At 51.5% G+C, this 18,706-nt stretch overlaps 7 protein-coding genes across 7 annotated transcripts; 4 read left to right on the top strand and 3 right to left on the bottom strand.

The window, feature by feature from the left end:
- Nucleotides 1–62: 62 nt before the first annotated feature.
- Nucleotides 63–1,975, bottom strand: BJX68DRAFT_236097 (uncharacterized protein). The gene is made up of 2 exons (XM_071039961.1): nt 1,526–1,975; nt 63–1,472 (listed from the first exon to the last, which is right to left on the bottom strand). The coding sequence occupies exons 1-2, from the start codon at nt 1,811–1,813 to the stop codon at nt 183–185; spliced, it is 1,578 nt and encodes a 525-aa protein (XP_070899736.1). The 5' UTR covers nt 1,814–1,975; the 3' UTR covers nt 63–182.
- A 535-nt stretch (nt 1,976–2,510) lies between these two features.
- Nucleotides 2,511–4,847, top strand: BJX68DRAFT_70036 (uncharacterized protein). Its single transcript, XM_071049634.1, has 3 exons — nt 2,511–3,057; nt 3,138–3,468; nt 3,525–4,847. Exons 1-3 carry the CDS (start codon nt 2,717–2,719, stop codon nt 4,734–4,736), a joined length of 1,884 nt encoding a protein of 627 aa, XP_070899735.1. The 5' UTR covers nt 2,511–2,716; the 3' UTR covers nt 4,737–4,847.
- Nucleotides 4,848–4,957: 110 nt separating this feature from the next.
- On the bottom strand, nt 4,958–9,558 carry BJX68DRAFT_254875 (putative 5'-nucleotidase; the record flags this gene model as incomplete). The annotated part of the gene is made up of 7 exons (XM_071042945.1): nt 4,958–6,446; nt 6,505–6,698; nt 6,762–6,972; nt 7,036–7,148; nt 7,407–7,411; nt 7,996–9,464; nt 9,524–9,558. 7 exons carry the CDS (start codon nt 9,556–9,558, stop codon nt 4,958–4,960), a joined length of 3,516 nt encoding a protein of 1,171 aa, XP_070899734.1.
- Nucleotides 9,559–10,491: 933 nt separating this feature from the next.
- BJX68DRAFT_254874 (uncharacterized protein) lies at nt 10,492–12,519 on the top strand (the record flags this gene model as incomplete). The annotated part of the gene is made up of 7 exons (XM_071042944.1): nt 10,492–10,538; nt 10,712–11,164; nt 11,200–11,331; nt 11,393–11,564; nt 11,757–11,878; nt 12,060–12,216; nt 12,403–12,519. The coding sequence occupies 7 exons, from the start codon at nt 10,492–10,494 to the stop codon at nt 12,517–12,519; spliced, it is 1,200 nt and encodes a 399-aa protein (XP_070899733.1).
- Nucleotides 12,520–12,573: 54 nt separating this feature from the next.
- Nucleotides 12,574–14,658, top strand: BJX68DRAFT_236080 (putative cytochrome P450 monooxygenase). The gene is made up of 3 exons (XM_071039960.1): nt 12,574–13,136; nt 13,189–14,109; nt 14,158–14,658. The coding sequence occupies exons 1-3, from the start codon at nt 12,762–12,764 to the stop codon at nt 14,293–14,295; spliced, it is 1,434 nt and encodes a 477-aa protein (XP_070899732.1). The 5' UTR covers nt 12,574–12,761; the 3' UTR covers nt 14,296–14,658.
- A 6-nt stretch (nt 14,659–14,664) lies between these two features.
- Nucleotides 14,665–16,107, bottom strand: BJX68DRAFT_69905 (uncharacterized protein). The gene is made up of 3 exons (XM_071049633.1): nt 15,896–16,107; nt 15,514–15,848; nt 14,665–15,463 (listed from the first exon to the last, which is right to left on the bottom strand). Exons 1-3 carry the CDS (start codon nt 16,005–16,007, stop codon nt 14,924–14,926), a joined length of 987 nt encoding a protein of 328 aa, XP_070899731.1. The 5' UTR covers nt 16,008–16,107; the 3' UTR covers nt 14,665–14,923.
- A 573-nt stretch (nt 16,108–16,680) lies between these two features.
- On the top strand, nt 16,681–18,331 carry BJX68DRAFT_236075 (uncharacterized protein). The gene has a single exon (XM_071039959.1). The coding sequence runs from the start codon at nt 17,629–17,631 to the stop codon at nt 17,911–17,913; it is 285 nt and encodes a 94-aa protein (XP_070899730.1). The 5' UTR covers nt 16,681–17,628; the 3' UTR covers nt 17,914–18,331.
- The last annotated feature ends 375 nt before the right edge of the window (nt 18,332–18,706 follow it).

Here is an 18,706-nt window from a genome sequence, read left to right as displayed (position 1 = left end):
GGCAGCCTTTATTTCTAAGATGTCGGATTTGATTGATCTGAATGTGCTAGTCTATATTGAGTATTTCATACAACTTCGTCAATGTCTTGAATGACCCATGGTCTGGCCGACAAGAACGTTTCATAGGAAGGTCGTAAAATCTATAAAGTTCACCTAGACGGCCACATAAGTAGCTCATCGGCTCACGCCTTGCTTTCGTTGGAATTCGCGTGCTGCTTCCTCAATTCGTTACGGAACGCTTCTTCTTGCTTCACCACCTCGGCCGGCACACCCCGACCAATGCCGAACAGGACGAAAGGTGCCCACTTCCATCTGAAGGGGTTGACAATAATCACAAATATGAACCAATAGACCAACTCTGCATAGGTGAAGAAGTCGAACGCTCCTGTAGGCGAAAAGCTTTTCATCAAGCGGGTGAAGTCAATCCAGGTCTTCATGCGCCCTTCTGTAGGGCGTGAAAGAGGGTCGACGAGAAACATGAGCAGGAACCTCGTATAGATACCGATGTGCATGTTTCCGACAGTACCGATGGCGTTGACGTAAGTACTGTTGTTGGCGCAGAGACTCGGGTACTTTGGAGGGAAGACTTGCAGATACCAGTTGGGCGGACCGTATGGCTCCTCAAACACATCTTCCGGCAGGAACGACAATGAAGGACGCTTGAACCCAGTCGCCATGATGATAACCTCCCCTGGAACAACGGACTCACGGCCTGGACCGCCTTTCGGCACGCCCTTAGATCGGAAACTGAACAGAACGCCGTCTTCTTTGAGAGACAGAATATCACCACGTAGCCATCGAGCCCTGCCATCTCGGATTTGCTCGAAGAGCTCACTGTTCGCCATGGGAGTCTGCGTGTACAATCCACCAGATGGAGCGATATCCTGCAGGTCGCGGTAGAAGAATTTATGTAGAAGACTTTCGGGGATCCAAGAGAGGAATGTCTCTTGTCCGAATATGTTTAGTGCGAGGAGAGACTGAACTAGGACGTTCCTTGGAATAATCCATTTGTCAGACCGTGATAGGACATCAATCTCTGAAGCTCCAGACTTGACAGCAAACTCCAGGGCTTCGATAGCGCTGGCTCCGCCACCGATAATGAGCACCTTTTTGCCCTTGACATTCTTCCCGTCCAACTCTGATGAGTGGTAAATTTGGCCCTTGAAGTTCTCCTGGTCTGGCAGTGGGGGCATCTTAGGGTCACCGCAAACTCCAACAGAGGCAATTACTCCGTCGAAGAGGCCCCATTGGTCTTCATCGTCGTTTATAATCCATTTGCCGGCTTTATTCTGCTTCACCGACTTGACCGGAGTGTCAAAAACAGTACGATCCTCGAGTTGATATCTCTTCCACAGGTCAATGATCTGGCCGCGTATCGCTTCTTGGGTCGGATAAGCAGCATCGTAGTGCACTGATGGATGGAAACGGTACATAATACTATGTATCTGAAGAGCAGAAGTGGAATTGACTCTCTGTTTGGGCTTTAGTGACAGACTCGCCCTGCAACGGTGATGGGTCAACTCACGCTCCAGATACCACCTAGACCTTTGTCTTTCGGTCTCGCTTCGAAGAGTTGGACATCAAAACCATGACCGATACAGTGGGCTGCCGAAGATACGCCTGTCAACCCAGTCCCGATGACAGCTACTCTCTTTTTGGGAAGGTTGTTGACGATGGGACCAGATGGGGGAGGCCCGGGTGCGAAGACCCAATTGATGATGTTCTGAAAGAGGGCATAGAAGAGGGTAAATGTTTGAAGAAAAGGATGCCTGATGAAGGCTGGGATCATCGACTGAGAACTTGAGTCGGGCATGGTGATTCCAAGTGTCGCAGATAGTAGGTGGTGAGGTTGTGGGAGAGAATCCCAGGAGAAGACAGCGAATGTGTTCAAGTTGTCGGTATCTTAGTACTCGTCAGGTGCAGCCTCAGGAAATTCTATCTCTCAGGAGAAAAGATGCTGGTATGAGAAGCCGCCCGACCTTTTGTAAGGCAGGAGACAATCAAGAATAGCTAACCGGAAGCCATGGGCTGTTGCTCTATCTGCTATGACGTATAGGGTGGATCATCGCTTTCGAGCCCCGGCACAAATTACGTTGCCTGCAGCATGATCCTGGTATGTATAACGTCCCTCAGCTGGAAGAATCTGCTATCTATTTCGCTTAGAAGTGTATTTTCCTTTAGTATAGTTTCATGAAAAATTGTGCGTTCATCGTGTTGGTAGCTGTCGACACGGCGTAGTGCTGCGATATATATCTGGAAGGGACGATTGGATCACTTAGACGAGGAACCTCGGGCTATTCCTGTATGTACTGATTTGCTGGTCTAACACTGCTAGTCAGGTCTCATAACTTTTAGAAACCTGGTAAATGCTTTCCAAGCTTTTCTCATTTGCATGTGATTTCAAGCGAAGCTTCAACTATATGCGCCTATCTGGGACTAGCGCCCCGCACCCGGAGCTGGAGGCTTTTTGTGTTTCCGGAATCCAGACTCTCGATTGTCCTCCGCTCGATCTTCCGTTTCAACAGTCACCGCTCGTTTGTCGACTACAGCACGTGTTTGGCATTTGTTAAAACACTGTGACCCTGAACATGTCCCAGCCACGATAAAGTCCATCAACCCCACGATCCGCGCGAAATCGAAGCTCTTATGCCAGTCGCACGTTCCTCGCGTCCCCCTACAATCTTCACCCCGTATTCGGCCTCCTACGGATGACAAAATGTCTTTCCACGGAAACTCTGTCCTTGATCGCTTCCTGGCCTCGCTCGCTGAGATAGTCAGGGACCGCGATGGCGCCAAATTACAAGACTTTCTGCAGATCGAACCCCCTTTACCGGACGTGTACGGACAAATGGTGGACGAGTTGCGGCAACAGTACCCTAATGGGTCGCCAAAAGAGGCGGACCTGCAACGACGTTGCGAAGGTTTAGTACCTAAGTCTGCCGGAGGTAGCTCATGGACTGCTTTTCCAACTTTTATGAAGCTCTACTTCTGTTTCCTACGCGACGTGAATGTTGAGAACTTGCTTGAGACGTACAATATGCTCAAGGCGCTGCTGAAGTAAGTTTGCTCTTGTTGCTATCTATTGGCGTCCTACCATTTCTTTAACACCAATCCTCTAACATGCTTCGCCTTTCCAGCCAATGCGTAATAGCACTCGGTGACAGCCAATTCGGAATCGTCGTCTTGCCTACTGTACTCTACCTATCGAAGGTACTAGCGAAGCTGGCTATGGGCCTGGATCGCCGACCTGAGCTGGTTGCGCACTTGTTGAGACTTGAGAGTGGCCCCGACCAAGAAGAAAGTACGGAGAAGGTCACATTGGTGGAGAAATCTGCGAATGTGGTACGCGAAGCATTTATCAAATGCCTCACGGATCGCAGTGGAACGCCTGGGGTGCACGGAAAACCCGAGGGTAAACGGGTTGGGATTTATCTGATGGCCAATTTGTGCTTAAAGCTACTTTTTCAGGTATGCGATAATCTTGGTGTATCTGACAAGGAAATAATAGCTGACAGCGCTCATAGTGCGGTAAACTGAGGAACGCAGAGCAGATGTTCGCAAGCATCACTGCGCAGTCTCCACCTCTGAGATACTTCCCTGCGTCCCAGAGGGTCACGTACCTTTACTATCTTGGACGTTATCTGTTCTCCAACAACCTATTCTTCCCAGCCCAAATCGCACTGCAAGCCGCCTATGACCAGTGCCATCGCGAAGCGATAAATCAGAAGCAGCTTATCCTCACATATCTCATCTCTTGCAACATCATACTCGGACGTTTTCCTTCAATGCACCTTCTACAGCGACCAGAGTCGCAGGGACTGGCTGATAAGTTCGTTCCACTCTGTCAACTTATTGTCCGCGGGGATTACATTGCATTCAGGGAACACCTTACCGTCGAGTCACCCACTACTGAATGGTTTGCGCGGAAAGGAATTCTCCTTCCACTACGGAACCGATGTGAGGTACTGGTGTGGCGGTCTCTTGCGCGAAAAGTGTTCATACACGGCGGCTTTCATGGAGATCCTCAAGGCCAGACTCAAAGAGGCCCGCCTCCGTTCTTGTACCTCACTAAAGTCGAAACTGCTGTGCGGTGGCTACAATCTCAACATCCCTCTTCATCCCCTCTCCCAGTTGCGTCTCCATTTCCCGGGAACACGAAGGCCTCTGCAAGCAAGAGCCAATTTGGATCGCAGATTGTGTCGATAATAGCAGACCCCGACTTCGCCTCCTTGGACACTCAAGCCGTGAGCGGGACAGCACCAGACGCCACTGTGCTAGCGAAGTACGCCGATTATCTGTGCCCTGATGGCTTCTTTGACGCAACAGGCCAGTGGCAATTAAACCCAACGAGGAGCCTAATCGATGGAACCCCCAATACCGACTACAGCCAATACGAACTTAATCCATACGCGGAGGACCCCGAAGATGCCATCAATGAGCCTTCACCGCTTATGCGTGAAATAGAATCGATTTTTGCTTCTCTTCTTACCCAAGGTCTCATGCGGGGGTACCTTACGCACCGAAATCCTCGATTTGCAATTCCAGGCGCTCGGTTGCGAGGTGCCTTGCCTACAGGATTCCCAAATGTATGGCAGACGATATATGCGCGGGAATCGGAGGATATGGGCGTACCGGGTTGGGTTAACCCCCCGCCCACCGTGGCTGCTCCTGTAGCGCTAGGAGGGGGAGGTCGGGTAGTCAATCTTTCTGGTGCAAGACCAGTCGGGGTTCAATAGGTTCCCTAGTCCTACAAGAAGCCGCCTGAAACAGCTCCTGTCACGAGATTCAGGATGCCGGACTCGGGTACAAATGTATATAGACTAAATCCTACTTTCATGATATCCATGCCGCTACCCAGACCGACCGACCCATCTATAGAAACTTAACAGATAATCTACCGAAAAACATCGCACACCTCATAGCGTCATAACTCATAACCCGAATGTATACTCTGTACTCATGCATTCGTCTCAACGACAATCCTCCCTTCAAGTCGGGGCGAAATACCCGGCGTCCACGTGGGCGTGAAGTGTTCCTCACCGTTGGTCTCGTCAACAGTGGACTTGATCCCCGCACTGCGCATCCAGCGGCGCGTTGCCCACCGCGCAAGTCGTAGGCGGTTCTCCTCATCTTCAGCTGACCGCGCTGGAAGAGTCACGTAGTTGGTGATTGGCTTGGGTAAAGTCAGAATTTCCGGATCAGAGTCTGAATCAGAGTCCATCGAGTCATCTGGCAATGACTCGGCGCCATTCTCGTCTGCGGTCTCGGTCTCGGCAAAGCGGCCGTAGTAGTAATGTTGCTTCCGGTTAAGAGGCGGACGCTGAAGACGGATTGGGACCTTTTCTTGCACTGGTGATGGGAGCGCGGAGGGCGGCTTCAGGAAGCCTTTGTTTTGGAAATTCTTCTGCACGTCGGCCCAATGTCTGGTCATGCTTTTGCCCAAGTGCTGCCATCTACCCATGACCTTCATGCTCAGGAAGTACTGCCGCATCAACGTGCTGATGAGGGTGCCGCTTTCTTCGTCAACGATTTCTTCGACTTCTCCACCTTCTGACTTGACAAGAAGGGACGCAAAGCCATCCTTTCCTCGCGCCATATACCCTCGAGTTGCCAGCGTGTAGCTCTGTTCGAAGTCGATCGGGCGATCGCCTATTTTGGCCCAGTTGATGCGCGAGCCGGGAGGCGCAGACGGGTTGAAACTGAACGCAATGTTCGATACCTGAGTAAATCTGCCTTCTAAAGCCGGAAGCTGGCTGACACCATTTTCCAAGGCGTCAAGAATAGCTTTACCCTTGAGGCGCAACAGAACAACGGGGTCTTCAAAGGGAAAGCAGTTAAGGATGTCTTTGAGGCGGAGTACGCCCGGGGGATAGATTTGATCGCCACGGATGGTACCTCCGGCCATCATTGCGCAATCCGCGTGATAATAGAAGCGCATGAGGTCACACGCAAAGTTGCCTAGGTTTGATTCTCCCGCACGTACGGTCGAAAAGCGCCCATCCAGTGGACGAACGGTATAGCCGATAGGCTTGTCCAACTTAGCTTTTAGACTGGAGGTAAGCTTAGCAACTAGTGCCAGACTCGATGGGTCCTCAGGGATGGCGCGAACCATGTCCCTCCGAATTATGTTGAAATCCCATCCAGGACCGTCCTCCTTTCGAAAGGCTTCGATATAGCTCAGCTGTTTGAAGTCGGTACCAGACCGAAGAACGTGGACGCCATTTATAAAAGCGTGACTATAATAATGATCGTGTCCTCCAAGAATGATGTCAATCATTCCATGCGGAATGTTCTCAGCCAATTTGTTATCGTTTGGTTCGCGTTGGTGCGTAACTGCAACAATTATCTCTGCTCCTTGTTCGCGCAGTTTAGGGACGAGCTCGATGGCGGTCTTCGAAGCAGACTTATAGATAAGATCGGGAGGAAGAGAGTTAATGGTTCCCAGCCTTCACAAAAGAAAATGTTAGCTTCGATTGATAATTTGATAAAGTGATTTCGGAGTACCATTCGCGTTCTCCAAGACCAATCACTCCGACTTTGATTCCATTCGACGATGTGAGCATGCAAGTCTTTTCACAATTTCCAATTGGCACATCCTCTCCTAATGCTGGATCGAGAACATTGGCTAAAAGCCAGGGGAATTGACATTGGTCGCGCAGGTGGCGGAATTGTGCAACACCAAAGTCAAGATCATGATTCTGTTTCGAGTCAGGCATTTACCCCGCAAGGAGTCTCCGCGCATGGCGCAGCAACGTACATACCCCGACACAAGCTACATCTGTTCCTGCCTTGTTCAAGAAGGGTACCATATGCCTCCCTTTCGTTACAGTGCTCTCGAGACTGGGATTGAATGCGTCGCCGGAGAAGAAGGTGAGCGGGGCAGGCTGTCCGTCGAAATCCGAATGTGATCGATAGTGGTTTATCAAGGACTGGAAGCGAGGAGCTCCGCCAACTGGTTCTGCAGACCCTGACCTGTTATCAACCACTTAGTTGATGCGCCATCAACGGGCTCGAGACGTTGGGGCAATTGCATACTCGACATGATACACGTCATTGTAATGGATAAGGCGGAGATCGGGGATGCCAGTCCTTTCAGAGGAATAGGTCACGGAGAAACCATCGGTCTCAATTGGAGGCATGCTGGATCTCTATAGAGTTGTAGAAAGGTAGTCTTGAATGGAGAAGAAGCTGGAGATACAAGGGAGGGGTGAGAATGAGATTGAAAGGAATCAGCTGGCCTTTGTTTTGGCCAGACATGCGGGGCCGGGGGCAAGCTGCTGTCAGGCACCCAGGCACCAAAATCTGGCACAGCCAATAAACGAATGGCGATTGCGGAGGATCGACCGAGCTAGGTGCCCTAGGTACTTTTAGTATAGGAAGGTTATTATGCTGAGGGCTTTGGCTACAATGGCTACTTGAGGTAGGCGGATAACGCATAATTTCCTTATTGGAAAGATTTTTTGTACAACACTGAGTTGGGACGGTTTATAAAGGGGCAACAACACGGGGTCCCGCCAACAACTCGAATATTCCCGAGATTTCAGATTTTGCCGATTCATCAAACGTAAATTGTCGTTAAGCCATAGAGAACGCCTTGCCGCAGACGAGTATACTGCAGGAAATGCTAAAAATACTGACAGTAAAGTAGGAGCTGACGAATAAGGCGGCATTATATCGGTCGTTCAGCCACTGTCCAGCGGCGGTTCGAACTGGCCTGCCGCTCTTTGTTTAGTGGAGCGCTTCCCCAGAGGCCGCGTTGAGACAATGTTCGTTGCGGCAGTTGCGCCGACCAGGTAGAGCTGCCAGTTTTTGAAGTCAGGGTGTTACCGGCGATGTCACTACCTGGAATAGACGTGGTGGTAAGCGGCGCCCCGAAGTCGGGAACAAGGTCTTCCACTGCTTCCTCGTCGCCAGACACAGAATTCCAGAGTCCCGACGATGCTCGTGGCATATTCCATGATTGCAAGTTTGATTTGAGCGACGGCCCTAGGATACCGGGGCCTGATGAGAAAGACGCCCGCGATGAGAAGCGCTGGCGGTATGAGGGAAATGATGGGGAAGGTAGGCTGCTGATCGAAGGAGAGCGGACGGAGGTGGTTGGGCTCGTCCCGGGTCGTAGATGGTCTGTTGAAGCAACTTCCACCAAGCGATAATCTTCGAAGCTAGATGGGCCGTTCAATAACTCGTGCGGCTTCGACCTGTCGACGTCCTGAACGGGCTCTTTCACGCAATCCCTGCGGAGAGCGAGGGTTAGTGAAGCTGTGTTGACATCAACAAATGCGGGTCCCCCCATCAAAGCACCGATCAAGGCATTGCAACCAGCTCCATGAGTTACGATGATCAAGATGGTATCGCTGGCCGAGTCATCTACCTCATCCTGTTCCAAAAATTGCAACTGTGAACGTGTCCGTCGGTGCGAAGGAGCCACCGACGTATTATTATTCTGGTACCACTGGATGATCCGTTCAAGACCGTTTCTGAAACGAGTATGCATCGTACTCCATTCATCGCCGTACTCACCCCCGTTGCCGAAGTTTTGTGGCTCACGCATGCTGTCCCACTGATAGTCTACCAGAACACAAGCATCACGCGCATGTGTTACGTAGCCATCGGGGATAGGGCTGGAGGAAGCAATGGCATAGCTGGGAACAGGAGGACTGTACGCCAGGTCCGGGATTGTTGGAAGGTCTGTGTTTATTTTGAGCATTCTCCGACCCAACGGTGTATCGACCGCTCTTAGAGAGTCGTAACTACCGGCGCGATTTCTCTGGCTTGACCGTCTGATTATAGTTGAGGCCGACTCCAGTTCACTGTTACTAACCTCATCGCCTTGATTAGAGACGAGGTTGCCCCAACCTCCCGGAAAGTGGCCGACGGATAGTTTGTTCTGGGTGTCTGCTACCGGAATGGTGCCTGCATCCCGACGCAGCAATTCCGTTTTTGCAGTTGCAACCATTCGCTCCGATTTCGGAGGAGGGATTATGTTCTCGAAATAGCCGGGGTTGAGCCATTCTCCAAGACACGCATCTACGCGGAGAAGACAGCGTTGGGTATTTTGAGGATCGGATTCGGAACTGCTTGTTGGCGCGGATGCAGGGACCGCGCCATTCGACTGGTCCGAAGAAGGAGCCTGTGTAGGACGAAACGTGTCGATGTCAGCATAGTTCTGACTAATCCCAGAACTGATCGCGACGGCCGTCTGTACGCAACGAAGGAAAGGCGAGGTATGTATGATGATTCTGCGTTTCGATTTTCGCTCTTGGGCGCGGTGAGGCTGTAACTTGGCCCCTTCGGTCCCCTGTGTGGGCCGGTCCAGTTGATCTTCCAAAGTCCGAAGCTCGTTGACTATTCGCGCACCGAGCGCGCGAGACTGGAGCCAGCCGCCGTAGGAAAGAGGAGGGTCATATGGAGTTGCGGACGTCAGGTGCCAGTCTTTATTAGCAGCGTCTAGACGGGCACCGTGCCTGGTAAGATCGAAGCGTTAGCCTCGGGAGTATTCCCCAGAGTCAGTGGTCACACTCACCTAGCGATGAATATGGCAGCAGGAGGCTTGCCCATCATCGTTGCTTGGACTCGCGAAAAGTGGATTGACTCAGGATAGGAAGAGGTAACAGAGCACTCATGCACTGCGCGGAATGGAAAAAGCGACAAAAGCCCGCCGAGTGGCAGGTTGACAGGTTCAATGTGACTGGTGAGTGTTTCTGTAGGCGGGGTAAGGAATGGTCAAGGCATCGCCAGGTTGGACGCGGAGGCAGGGAGACACGGGGTCTGCAGCACACGAATCAGCGGAAGTGAGAGACAAGAGGTGGCATGACGACAGGTCAGCTACCTGCATGGTTTGGAAGCAAGGACGCTATTCCAACGTCGAGTTCCACCATGCCATGGAGACTCGAGGCTGTTCCGCATCGCAAAAGAACAAAAGAAATGCAGCCTTTTGTTCCTCACTTCGCTCTTGGCGTTTTTGCTTTTGGAAGCATGTGATTGTTCTCTGGCTTATGTCATCTCGCGAGTGGGCTAGGCTTCCCCTTCTAGCTCAAAGAACCTTAGATTCTGGTGTGCCATGGGGAATGATGTATCCTTCGAGAGTCGGAACTCGAAGATGAGAGCGCTTAGAAGACGAAGGAGGTGAGTCGGAAGCCTTTGCAATAAACTTTGATTTGACTCGTGGGGCATTCTGACGCCTGCTGCAGTGCTGCAAAACACTACCTGCGATTTGACGGTCGCTTCGGATTCTTGGGTAGATCCTTTACTGAATAGCAAATTCGAAGTGAGAATGAACGATATTCTTGTAGTATTCATGCTATCTTGAAACCCAATGGCCTCAACCACCAATCGAGAGCTCTTTCTGGGGCTGGGTTTACTCCGAGCACGTTTTCTACTATGTTCCGTCGGATACTTCCGCCAATCCGCCGCTCCGAATCCGTGGGACCTCGAATACTATAGTGTTCACGAGAAAGGTTACTTTCCTGCGTCCAGAGCTATGTTGGCTCCATGGCTACGACTGTGGCGGAGATATACTCCACGATGTGTGGCCATCTGTAGGCCCTTAGCCAGAGATTTTCATTTCTGCACGACCATATGAAGAGGGGCACGTGTTCAGAATCTCTCCTTTCAGTGTGCTGCATTTCTGTGTCATTGGGCTAGCTTCAATATGTTATCTGAGCAAGATTCTCCTCGGAAGCCCAAAGGGATGGGGACCACTCTGAGAAAGAATCAACACGGGACGGCGACGAACAGCATACTTTGCCCAGCTAGAGACTACCCAGTCGGCAATACACCCCACAAAGGACACTTCGAAGGAATTGATGTTTGTTATGGTCGTTTGCATGGCCCAGTTCGTGACCCAAGCTGGGCTCGATATGTCAATCGCCCCGATGTATCTCATTAGTAACGGCTCTCAAACGCCGAGCGCTGGCGAGATGAGCTGGTTCGCTGCTGCCTACAGTTCGACAGTCGGTACTCTCATCCTTGCCGCCGGCCGCCTAAGGGATGTATTCAGCCACCGATTGATGTTCATCATTGGATTTCCCTCGTCCGGACTCTGGTCATTGCTGGCAGACTTTAGTGTCTGGGTAGACCATGTCTTCTTCGATTGTTCTCGCGCTCTTCAAAGAATCGGCCCCGCCATGCTCCTACCAAATTCATTTGCGATCTTAGGCCGTGCGTACCTGCTGGGACTGCGCAGAAGCTTATCTTCAGGTTCTTCGGCGCCACCGCTCCAAGTAGTTTTATAGTTGGTGGTGTGTTCTCTTCCACTTTCCCCCAAATGGTAGGAATGCCATTGGGATACGGAGTGGGTATGGCTTGCTTCGTCTTCGCGGTTCCTGGGGCGTTATTTATTCCTCGCACTTCAAAGATGACATCTCTATCTGGGTCAGGCTCGATCTTCTAGAGCGACGGTGGGTATTTCCGCATTGGCTCTCATTAGTTTTGCCTGGAATCAAGCGGCAGTGGTAGGCTGGTCCACGTCCTACACATACGTCTTGCTCATCATGGGTCTCCTTCTCATTGCAGGGGTTGTGTTCATCGAGCGCTCAGCTGATTGCCCGTTGTTTCCCGTGTACGTCATGAGCGGCGACCTGGCCTAGGTACTAGGATGTATTGCTGCATGGTCGCCAAACTTGGTATTGTCATCTATTACTTCTTTCAGTTCATGAAAACGATCGAAGGAGACATACCATTGTTAGCCACCGCGAAGCGGTTCGGGCTATTGTGGCTCTTTTGACTGGTTTCCTACTCAGTCGCCTTCCACCCAGTGTTATCACTTCTGTGCCATGCCTGCCTTTACGACGGGACTCGCGATCTCTGCAACAGTCACTATGGGTCAGATATATTGGGCGCAGGCGTTCGTCGTTAGTATCATTACGCCTTGGGACATGTGAGTCAACTGGTCATTTCACTCTTTTTATTGATGGATCAAGGCTAACAGTTTTTGACTAGGGACAATGTCTTTTCCGTCAAAACGCTCATGCTAAGCAATGTTATGCCACGGGTACCCCAGGGGTTGCCGGCGTCGCTGGTGACAACAATGGTGAACTATTCGATCTCGTTTGGGTTAGGTTCGCTGGGATCGTTGAGTCGAGACTGAGCGATGGCGACCATGATGCTTTAAGCGGGTACCGCCGGGCGCTTTACTTAGGCATTGGTCTTGCAGGTCCGGGGTTGGTTATGTCTGTGTTCTCTATGCTTACGCACTGGAGGTGCTCTAGAAATTTTGTTGATTGGCCTGATGGAAAAGGTGACCCTGAAAATGATCTGGCTAGGACTCTCACTGGAGGGGTATGTTTTGCGAGTCTCAATTCAGACTGACGCAGCGTTGCATTCGATCGCATTAGAAGAGGGAGGGAAATGTTGTTGAGGGTGCATGCGGATCTAGATATATGCAATCGACAGAGTCAATAGAGTTTCACTCGTCTCATTTTCGAGCGGTTGGGTAGTATTAGGCGTGAAGGTGTGCAGCTCGAAGATCACACCAACACAAGGTTGATGGACAAGTACAGTGGCATGACAAAAGTTTGAATCACCGCCCTGAAGACCGCTTACGATATTAAGTTTAGTGAACGTATTCTTGGGTACCTTATTGGCTCAGCAAAAGTGGGGGGACTCAAACTTTTGTCGTGCCACTGTACCCGGGCGTCCGATGATAAGCAGAACCCATTTGATCAATTTCGGGTCTTGCCGGGTCCCCAGCCGCAGACATCTCGCGGTCGGCATAATACATTCGACACAGGAATCGGCAATAATAAATCGGCATAATAGTCATGCCACACACCCTCGCGAATGTATCTGGAACTGGCCTTGATGTCCCAAGCGCACCAGCTAAACAAATAATGGTTGGCAATTCCAACTGCGATGTTTTAAGGATGCTCGCGTGCGTACTTGCCATTGTGTTGGCTCTCGTTGGGGGTCTCCACCTGCTCTATAACCATTCCCGCGTCAAGTCTATCCCGGGCCCTTTCTTCGCTGCGATTTCAGACATTTGGCGAATTTATGCACAGAGAGCCCCCGGATACAGTCGACACCTAGCTGAGCTTCATCGGAAGCATGGAGATGCTGTGCGACTGGGCCCGTGTTTCGTCAGCATTTGTGATTATGAGGAGATCGCGCGTGTATGCCGCGAAAAGCTTCGGGAAGAGGTTAGTTTTGCCCATATTCAGCTAAAGATACCCCTCGACTAACTTCAAGCAGCTGAGGCAGTTCGGACGGAGCACTTCCAAAGAGCAGCTACTAGGTCGTTCGGAAGATTTCACCCGTCACGAAGGCGCCATTAACGACGATCTGCGGAATATCATCGGAACCTTTAGAAGGCACAGAACCATTGACCTAACCGCGTCCCTACGCTTCTTCGCGGAGGGTTTTCTATCTCACTTTTTTGTCGACAGCTTCCCTCGTCTATCCAGCGGCGACCCGCCTGATAACAGGCTCAAGCCCTCGCTCTTGTCTATAATTGAGGAGCAGCTATTGCGTGGCCCAGCGTCCCTTCTGAAGAGGGAGCGGCTGTCGTGCTATAATTTCGGAAAGGCGTCAACACCTTCAATGCATGGAATTTTCGAAACTAGAGATACATCTATCGGCCGCGAGCGCGGTGAACCTCCCATCTTGGCTGCCTGTATAGAGAGCATCGCCGCCGCTTTCGTCACCGTCTTCCAAATCCTTTTAAGCAAGCCTATTGTGCTCTCTACTCTTCGAAGTGAACTTGACTCTGCGCCGCGGCTTAGGGATAAATCAGCGGGTCCTTCCTGGAGCGATCTAGCTGGACTACCCTACCTCGATGCCGTCTTGAAGGAGACAATGAGACATGCTTTACTCATCGACAATCAACATGGGATGCGTCTGACAGATGGTCTGCTCGACATGTCAGGTATAGGTATCCCACGTGGAACGATAGTCTCATGGCATCCGTTCGCCGTGCTATGTAATGACAGTGTCTATGGCGTGGACGCGGGTGCATTCAAGCCGGAGCGTTGGCTCTCTGCAGACCACCCGCAACTGACGTTCATGCATGAGAGCTTGGTCCCGCTCAGTGTGTGTCTCGCGGAATATCCAAAACTCGAATCGGCGTGGTTAGAGCTGAAGAAAACAGTTGTTGTGCTGTTGCGTGAGTTTGATGTAAGCGTCACCAAGGGTCTTGGAAACTATAACTAACTTTTCGTGTAGTTCCAAGTCCTCGAGGTGGAGTCTGCCGAAGGACCTGAGAGCTTAGGTGTGTCGCCGAGTTACCCTCCCTCAGCACGGGTTTGGTGTACACCTAGGATCCCAGGGCCAGGGCGTGCTCGTGTTGGACATTTGCGATGAGCGTTTTGTGTTGAGTTATATAGAGATACCCGTTTATTTTGTCTAGACCATCTACAACACGATCCGATTTTGTAGCTATGCTTCAACTTCTTGTTTGACATCCGAGAAACAAAACGGAGTTCGTGCGTTGAACCTAGCTTTAGGGAAGGCACGCAGTGAATATCGAAGGATGTGTTTGATATGCATATCGTCGAGTCTAGACAGCTGAGTTGCCGCCGCTCGCTGCCGTAGCATTGACAAGGCTGTTGCAGCAGATGGCGAGCTTGACGGGCGACGCCCAGTTGAGGGAGGTAGGAATGACCTATTCAGGGCACCGGGACGTGGAACATTGCCCAAATATGAATAGGTTGAGATTGCACACACCCAATTGCAAGTAGTGAAGTAAGAGCTCTTACATTAGTATGAGCGAAATCCAGTAGAGTCTGTATGCGGATCGGCCTAATCTAACCCCCAATCCTGTATCCAGTCTAGTATCAATCATTAATCTAGCAGATTCTCAAAGAGACTGGACGTGAGTGGGCGAGCAGAAGCGAGAAACCTCGTCGCGTATCGCTCATGGCTATAGTGAAGGTGGGTATCTATATAACATCATATGCTGGAGATGTCTCAGCGAACGTAGGCCAGCCTACTACGCAGCAAGAGTCTCCTGCAGAACCTTTTGCCCCTGTGCAAGGGTCTGGGCGGGTTCCTCACCCAGCCACTGAGACTCGAGGCGGTCGATGTTGCCCTCGATCTCCCAGGCGCGGGTACCCGCGACGAACATGGAAGCTCCGTTGAGGGAGTCATCGCACATCACTCCGGCTGAGACCCTAGCCACGTCCTGCGCGGTGCTAATGGGAAGGCCTTCTTTTGCCCAACGGTCCTCAATTTTCTTGGGGAAGGAGTTGGCTGTTTGTGTCATCCACGGGCAGATCGTGTTGATGCGAATGCTGTGCTTGTAAGGAGAGGAGAAATTGTTGCGCAGGGAGCGCATCAGGCCTTGTACCCCGTGCTTGGCGGCCTGGTAGACGGATACACCGGGAGTTTCCTTGAAGCCCGCGGCACATGAGAAGAGGAGAATAGAACGGTCAACCCCAGGGCCACGGTTGTGGCGGAGAAAGACGCTCGCAATACGGGTGACGTAGAGGGTGCCAATGAGGTTGACATCAATGTCCTTCCGGGAGGGTGCCTGATGAGACGGTAAGATACACGGTCGATAAGTGTTTCAGTATAGCTTACCTTGCGGACGTCGCTGAGGTTCAACGCGTGGTCGAACCATGGGGCTTCAGTCTCCGTGCTGCCCGCGGTGACAACGACGTGATCGATGCGCTTGTACTTCTTGAAGGTGTTCTCGAAAAGGTCCAAGACGGATTGGTAGTCGGTCACGTCTGTCCTCTGGAAGACCGCACGAGGAGGCTTGGGAGGGAGAGCAGGGTCGGAGTAAACCGGCCATTGTTGAATGCACTTCCTTGCGACCTGCTCTCCGCGAGCGCCATCAATGTCACCAATGGCAACGTAAGCGCCGTTCTCGCAGCAGATTTCAACGAGGCTAGCTCCAATGCCGTTGGCACCACCTGGGATGATCAGAAAAGGATACGCATCGAGGTTTGGGCGGACATACCAACGATGAGGATGATCTTTTCATCTAGAGAATCCTTGAGTACTTCAGGAAGAAATTGGGCCACAGGGACTCCAGAGTTGGTCTGGACGTCAGGTTCTGTTTTGGCAATCATGTTGTAGGTATAGGTATGCAGATAAACGACACGAGTAGCGGGGATTGAATCTAGTATCTATATGGAGCAGACCAGAGCAGAACTGACCAGAAGGATTCCAGCCGGATCGGGGGGTTGTGGCCGCAGCCTTTATATCGCCATCTCCGCGCCCCTGGGCGTCTCGCCAATCCTTCCAAAAAGGATGTGCTTTTGGGGTCCAATCATGGAGGTAATGGTGGTCTGCGACTTTTTCTCTGAGTCTCGGATTGAAAGTGGGGCATGTATGGATGAGAGCGAGCGAGATTAGGCCCGTGTAGATGGGGCGGATCCTCGAGTGACATCGTTGGCCGGTGCGAATCCACCGCGAGCGATGGTGTGTTGCTCGCTGCCACTGCTTCACATCCACAGTGGACCGACCGATCAGCGAGAGGGCGCGGGGGAGGAGACAGAAAATCTGGAGAATAGCTGGGGGATTGACAGTTGCATCGTGGTGGATGCGATTTTTTAAGATAGACCCAGCGTAGGATGGACAGTGGAAAACGACATACAAGAAGGAGATTCAGGGAAGAAGCTTCTTTCTCCCCAGGAAGATGCACTGCTGAAGAACCTGAGGCCGTGATTGTTGGCGTGCCTGAAAAAGCAACCCGCGTTCCTTGGCGTCTTCTCGTCTGCCATCATCCCCGGCCATCCACCATCGAACCTTCCCGTTACTCGACAACAGCGTTGAAGCACGACGGGGGTGACCAATGATCTCTTTTCCCTTCTTTGTCGAGTTACTTTGAGATTACTGCTGAGTTTTCCTCCTCTGAGCGTCCGACAGAATGATTTATTCCTCGTTCCCAACCAAGCCACCAAAGATAAGACCAAACCATGGCGTGAACGAAGATGCGGCAATATACCTGCGCCGGAGAGCATACGGGCCTATCTTTCGATAAATCTTGAGTCTAAGGGCAGACGCGCCGTTTCTGACGAGAACACACAAGAAACAAATCGGAATCTCAAGCTGATCCAGCTCCAATTTCGGTTAACCAGGAAATTAAAGATGCTGGGGCGTTTTTAGCATGATTGGTGGCGCCGGCCTTCGCGGGTGGATGCGACGTCATCCCGCTGATGGTGGATACTGTATAACCCCTCTCGGATATGGAGGTCTCAGCCATTCTTGTCATTGTACAGAAATAATCGCTCGGCCGTGCGACATAGCTCCACATTCAGAGCGACCAGCGGCCTAGTGTTGGGCAGCCCCACTGTGCTTGCATTCTGGGAGGACGGAACTCGCATCTCACAGGCTTAACAAGGGAGCTCAGGATACGAAGCACTTCATTGACGCTGAACAGGACGCACAAGGATGCGGCGAGACATCTGAATTCGCTCTCTGCATGGTGATGCAATGGATCCTGCAGCGAATTCAATCCAGAACCATGCAGCGCCTCCCGTCTTTGGAGCAGCGCTAACCCCTCAGGATATCGAGATCATTGGTGCACGAATGCATGCTCGTTGGGGTCAAAGCCCAAGCTCCTGATCTCGGATGACCGTGCTCCGTTTAGCTCTTCTCCAAAGAGGCTGGAGTTCTGACGGGACTGTCAAAAACATCTTGGTGCAGATGAGCTGACGTCCGTTAACGAACACTGTATGGGTAGCGATCATGGCCTCCATCATGGAGGCTCGTCGCGCCCACCAGGCCCACTTCTCCATATTGCTCGGGTCCGGGGGACAGCTTCTGATCGAGGACACTTCGGAAGGATGCCTCCGGTCTGAGCTAGGCGTGCTGCAAATGGCATATTTTCTCCTTGGTATCGGAATGGGAACGGTTGTGGCATTGCCGGCCGGCAAGGGTATACAAGATGTGAACAACCTGTATTCCCAAGTGTTGTGTTTGCCAAAGCGAGGCGCTTCAGAGGGTCTGCCATCTGCAACGCGTTTCACCTGAGGTATGAAGTTCCTAGGCTTTCTAGCTGATATCGCCACGAAAGCAAAAACACCCGCGGTGACTACGTGAGCTCCCGATAAACTTCTGAAGATGGCTGACCAATATTGGTTCCAGAATTGGCACTGACACCGCCTGGATGCCGTCCTTATGGCCGAACCCCGGTGAAGCAGAGATCAGTATCCGTACTCACCGACACTCAAATAGTCTTCCACTGTTTCAAAATGGGGATTTCAGGGGAAACTTCTACCAATTTCAATGCGTCTACCGATGCCTCGTTGTATCCGTACTGGGAGTACCAAGATCAGGCTTTAGTGGAAAGTGGACGGCTCGGTGTGATCATAGCCCATAGGTTAATTAGTAGGAACGGCCCGACATGATGTACTAAGTCAAAGCCAATGAATAGCTGTACTCTCCGTAACTGCATATTCCAGCGCCCTTGATGCATGTATTTGTCCCAAATCAAGTGTTGAAAAGTCACTCAACCTCTTTCTCTTCAAAATCGCGTTCACTACGAAGCAGGATCGCCTACCCAGCACGGGAGTGAGACACATCTACCGAGTGCCTCGACCCTGGCGGCCACTGGACTACGAAGACGCCCGAATGAGGAACCTATATATAAGCGCCTCTTGCTGTCGGTCGTGAAACCCAAGGTTGCAAACCGGTTCTCGGGCCGAACTCATGATCAAGCAACAGAGCATCATGGGGCACCCGTATGCGGAGTGTGGTGTTTTGTACGGTTTCGAGGAAGCATATTACTATTGAGTCGGGCCTATCGTTTCGATATTTAGGTGCC

Source organism: Aspergillus pseudodeflectus (genome assembly GCF_044049435.1).
Source record: "Aspergillus pseudodeflectus strain CBS 756.74 chromosome Unknown BJX68scaffold_18, whole genome shotgun sequence".
Taxonomy (NCBI): domain Eukaryota; kingdom Fungi; phylum Ascomycota; class Eurotiomycetes; order Eurotiales; family Aspergillaceae; genus Aspergillus; species Aspergillus pseudodeflectus.
This window is presented reverse-complemented; position numbering and strand designations above follow the sequence as displayed.

Coding starts and splice junctions, on each gene's coding strand:
- BJX68DRAFT_69905 (XM_071049633.1), bottom strand. CDS start 16,007: ATGATTGCCAAAACAGAACCTGACGTCCAGACCAACTCTGGAGTCCCT. Junction 15,849..15,895: donor AAAGATCATCCTCATCGTTG/GTATGTCCGCCC, acceptor TGATCATCCCAG/GTGGTGCCAACGGCATTGGA. Junction 15,464..15,513: donor ACCTCAGCGACGTCCGCAAG/GTAAGCTATACT, acceptor CCGTCTCATCAG/GCACCCTCCCGGAAGGACAT.
- BJX68DRAFT_70036 (XM_071049634.1), top strand. CDS start 2,717: ATGTCTTTCCACGGAAACTCTGTCCTTGATCGCTTCCTGGCCTCGCTC. Junction 3,058..3,137: donor ATGCTCAAGGCGCTGCTGAA/GTAAGTTTGCTC, acceptor TCGCCTTTCCAG/CCAATGCGTAATAGCACTCG. Junction 3,469..3,524: donor GCTTAAAGCTACTTTTTCAG/GTATGCGATAAT, acceptor CAGCGCTCATAG/TGCGGTAAACTGAGGAACGC.
- BJX68DRAFT_236075 (XM_071039959.1), top strand. CDS start 17,629: ATGGCCTCCATCATGGAGGCTCGTCGCGCCCACCAGGCCCACTTCTCC.
- BJX68DRAFT_236080 (XM_071039960.1), top strand. CDS start 12,762: ATGCCACACACCCTCGCGAATGTATCTGGAACTGGCCTTGATGTCCCA. Junction 13,137..13,188: donor GCGAAAAGCTTCGGGAAGAG/GTTAGTTTTGCC, acceptor AACTTCAAGCAG/CTGAGGCAGTTCGGACGGAG. Junction 14,110..14,157: donor TGCTGTTGCGTGAGTTTGAT/GTAAGCGTCACC, acceptor CTTTTCGTGTAG/TTCCAAGTCCTCGAGGTGGA.
- BJX68DRAFT_236097 (XM_071039961.1), bottom strand. CDS start 1,813: ATGCCCGACTCAAGTTCTCAGTCGATGATCCCAGCCTTCATCAGGCAT. Junction 1,473..1,525: donor GTCTAGGTGGTATCTGGAGC/GTGAGTTGACCC, acceptor AAGCCCAAACAG/AGAGTCAATTCCACTTCTGC.